The sequence below is a fragment of the Otolemur garnettii genome, unplaced genomic scaffold (genome assembly GCF_000181295.1).
Source record: "Otolemur garnettii isolate 467f Iridium unplaced genomic scaffold, OtoGar3 scaffold00061, whole genome shotgun sequence".
Classification (NCBI taxonomy): domain Eukaryota; kingdom Metazoa; phylum Chordata; class Mammalia; order Primates; family Galagidae; genus Otolemur; species Otolemur garnettii.
The window spans coordinates 2,682,954-2,685,984 of record NW_003852456.1 but is presented as its reverse complement, the minus strand read 5'-3'; the positions used below and the strand labels follow the sequence as shown (position 1 = coordinate 2,685,984).

At 41.1% G+C, this 3,031-nt stretch overlaps 1 protein-coding gene across 4 annotated transcripts in view; it reads right to left on the bottom strand.

The window, feature by feature from the left end:
• ACSL1 (acyl-CoA synthetase long chain family member 1) overlaps positions 1 to 3,031 on the bottom strand; it is a 71,677-nt gene that overhangs the window by 16,483 nt on the left and 52,163 nt on the right. For all 4 annotated transcript variants that reach the window (XM_023514877.1, XM_023514878.1, XM_003792781.3 and 1 more), the window contains exons 8-10: positions 914 to 946; positions 691 to 742; positions 106 to 179 (exon numbers count right to left, since the gene is read on the bottom strand). In XM_023514877.1, coding sequence (XP_023370645.1) covers positions 106 to 179; positions 691 to 742; positions 914 to 946 — 159 coding nt within the window. The remainder of the gene's footprint in view (positions 1 to 105; positions 180 to 690; positions 743 to 913; positions 947 to 3,031) is intronic.

Here is a 3,031-nt window from a genome sequence, read left to right as displayed (position 1 = left end):
ACGGCATGGACCTGACTCACTGGTGCTGCCTTTATCACTTTCATTCTCGAAGTCTAACATCAACCAATGAACATGAAGAAGGGTGACAACATGCCAAAAAGTTACCTCTGTCATTTTCACAAATGCTGAACAATCGCTCACTACATTTTGATGAGTGATCATCGCTCCTTTGGGGTTGCCTGTGGAGCACACATGAAACAGAAGCAAGTTAAAACAGCCATAAATGAAGGAATCCTGGAAGCCCTTGTAAGTAAGGCCTCAGAGACCTCTGCTGTTAGATACACTGGCCCAATATTGAGTAACACTAAATTCCCAAGCAACCTACAAACCTTCGGTGACTTATCTTAAAAGTATCTGAAACAATCTTTGTTAACATGGCCAAATTTTAGAAGGTGCATGTAGCAATAAGAGAAGAAAAACCAGGTATTTTCTTCCTGGGAGCCACTATATGGTTTTCCCTAGAAAGATGGGTGAATCTAATGTCACCTTTAGTAAATGTCTGGGGAAATACATGGCACTTTCAGATTCTGAGAGTATCTTCCAGAGCAAGGAAAGACAGCATTTAAGCCACTTCCATCTCTTCTGCTCTCTTTCCATCTATAGTTCGCTAATAAGTCAGCCAAAAAAAGTGGATGGAGTAGGGGAGACTTCCAGATAACAAGCATAAAAGAATTCTATTTCAAAACTAACCTGTCGTTCCACTTGTGAAACAAACTACTGCAAGATCTTCAGGAGCTGGAGGCTAAAGAAGATTAAAAAGAAAAAAAAAGCTGGTATAAATCGGAACAGAAAAAGACAACTATAAGCCACAAAGCATTGCCCAGGATATCTACTAGTCTCTGACCCAACGTGACTAGATGGTGAAAAACCACAAAGAGGGCTGGTGGAGCAGGGCCTGACACAGTGCACTTACCTTGGGCTTCCGCCTGTTGGCTCTTCCCAGGTCCTTCATTAGAAGAGAGAGAGAAAAAAAATATTAAATGGAAACATTCTAACTGTAAAAAGTAAGGTCAAGTCAAATCACTTAAAGCTGACTTTACCGTGAGGTTCACTCACACACAGTTGGCGTAATTTTCTTTCTTTTGAGACAGAGTCTCACTCTGTCACCCAGGGTATAGTACTGTGGCATCATCATAGCGCACAGCAACCTCAGATTGTTGGGCTCAAGTGATTCTCCTGCCTCAGTCTCCTGAGTGGCTGGGACTACAGGCGCCCACCACCACGTCTGGCTAGTTTTTCTATTTTTAGTAGAGACATGGTCTCGGTCTTGCTCAGGTTGGTCTCAAACTTCTGACCTCAAGTGATCCTCCTGCCTCAGCCTTCCAGAGAATTAGGATCACAAGCATGAGCCACCATGTCCAGCCACAGTATACTTTTCTAATTAAATGAAATTTTAACTAATCAAAACCAAAGTATTTATTGTTTTATATGTATTGTTCTAAGAAGCCATTTTCCAGTTACCTTATCTCTTATCTAAAACTACATAAATGGTATTAGGACTGGCCTTTGAAACAGGCTTTAGTAAAAAGACATTAAGTAAGTCTCTTACAATGCACTTCTGGTCCCCACTCCCACATCCTGGTAGGGCCTTTAACAAAGCCCTGCGGTCAGCACAGCAGACACTGCAAGCCCCAAGCAGAGCTCAGCAATGCCTATCACACTGGCTCTGCACACCTGAGGAGAGAAATTGGCCTCTACCAGATTTAAATGCTGGCCGTGTTAGAGAGGCTCAAATTTCTGTGCTCCCCACGTAGAGAGGAGAAAGAACCTGGGAGCCTCCAATTACAAACAAACCACACCAGAAGGCGTAAGACCACTTCCTAAGTGGACGTAAAGGTTGAGAATGACAAATTCATTTCTGAGCAGCAGGCTCCTGGTTACGTCCACTGATGTGGTTCAGTTTCCTGCATTAGAGCAGTCTTGGTGGACACATTAATATCTACTAATTTTAAAAAATGAACTATTTATATTCTTCTCCCACTAAAATTGATCAGCTTGAGTGAGCATAGGCAATGAACATGTTTGAAATCAAATGGAAATGAGATGACTGTGCTCAGGGTTCAGTGAATTTCTGCCTAGCAGACAGTTTTCAATACTTTGTAATCATAATCACATTTAAATTATATATGACAGATCGCTGATTAAAAACAGTCAGCTGATGTCCAATTAGCAGTCAACTAAACACTAAAGCCACAATAAGTCTACACAGTTTTTTCAAAATAATTTTTAACTCTATACTCATCTGTTCAAAATTCTTACATAGCTTCTGAAGATATCCAATTCTTCAAAAATTAGTGTGAAGCAAAATAAAGCAATAGTTACATGCAATTTGGCTTTTAATTTACTGAGAAAGACATTATTGAAATTAGTTTATTATTTGCCTTAAAATTTCCATAGCCTTCTGTCTTATGTCATCATTTAGAAAAATATAAGCAATTATTTTAAAAAATGTTAAGTTGTCATCTTATGTTCCATTAAAAAAAAAAAGGGTAGTGCCTGTGGCTCAAAGGAGTAGAGCGCTGGCCCCATATACCAGAGGTGGCAGGTTCAAACGCAGACCCCAAAAATTGCAAAAAGAAAAAAAAAGAGAGAGAGAGAGTGGGCAGCACCTGTGGCTCAGTGGGTAGGCACTGGCCCCATATACCGAGGGTGGCAGGTTCAAACTCAGCCCTGGCCAAACTGCAACAAAAAATAGCCAGGCATTGTGGCGAGAGCCTGTAGTCTGAGCTATTCAGGAGGCTGAGGCAAGAGGGTAAGAGAATCACCTAAGCCCAGGAGTTGGAAGAAGCTGTGAGCTCTGACTCCACAGCACTCTACTAAAGGCAATAAAATGAGACTCTGTCTCTTAAAAAAAAAGAGAGAGAGAGAGAGAGAGAGAAATCACAAACAAAAACTGAATTCTACTTAATGATAAACACACTAATGTGTTATTTAGGGGCAATGAAAGCTGCAATGCAACTGAAAATGCATTAAAAATAGATGGTGTGGGCTCGGCGCCTGTAGCTCAACCGGCTAAGGCGCCAGCCATATA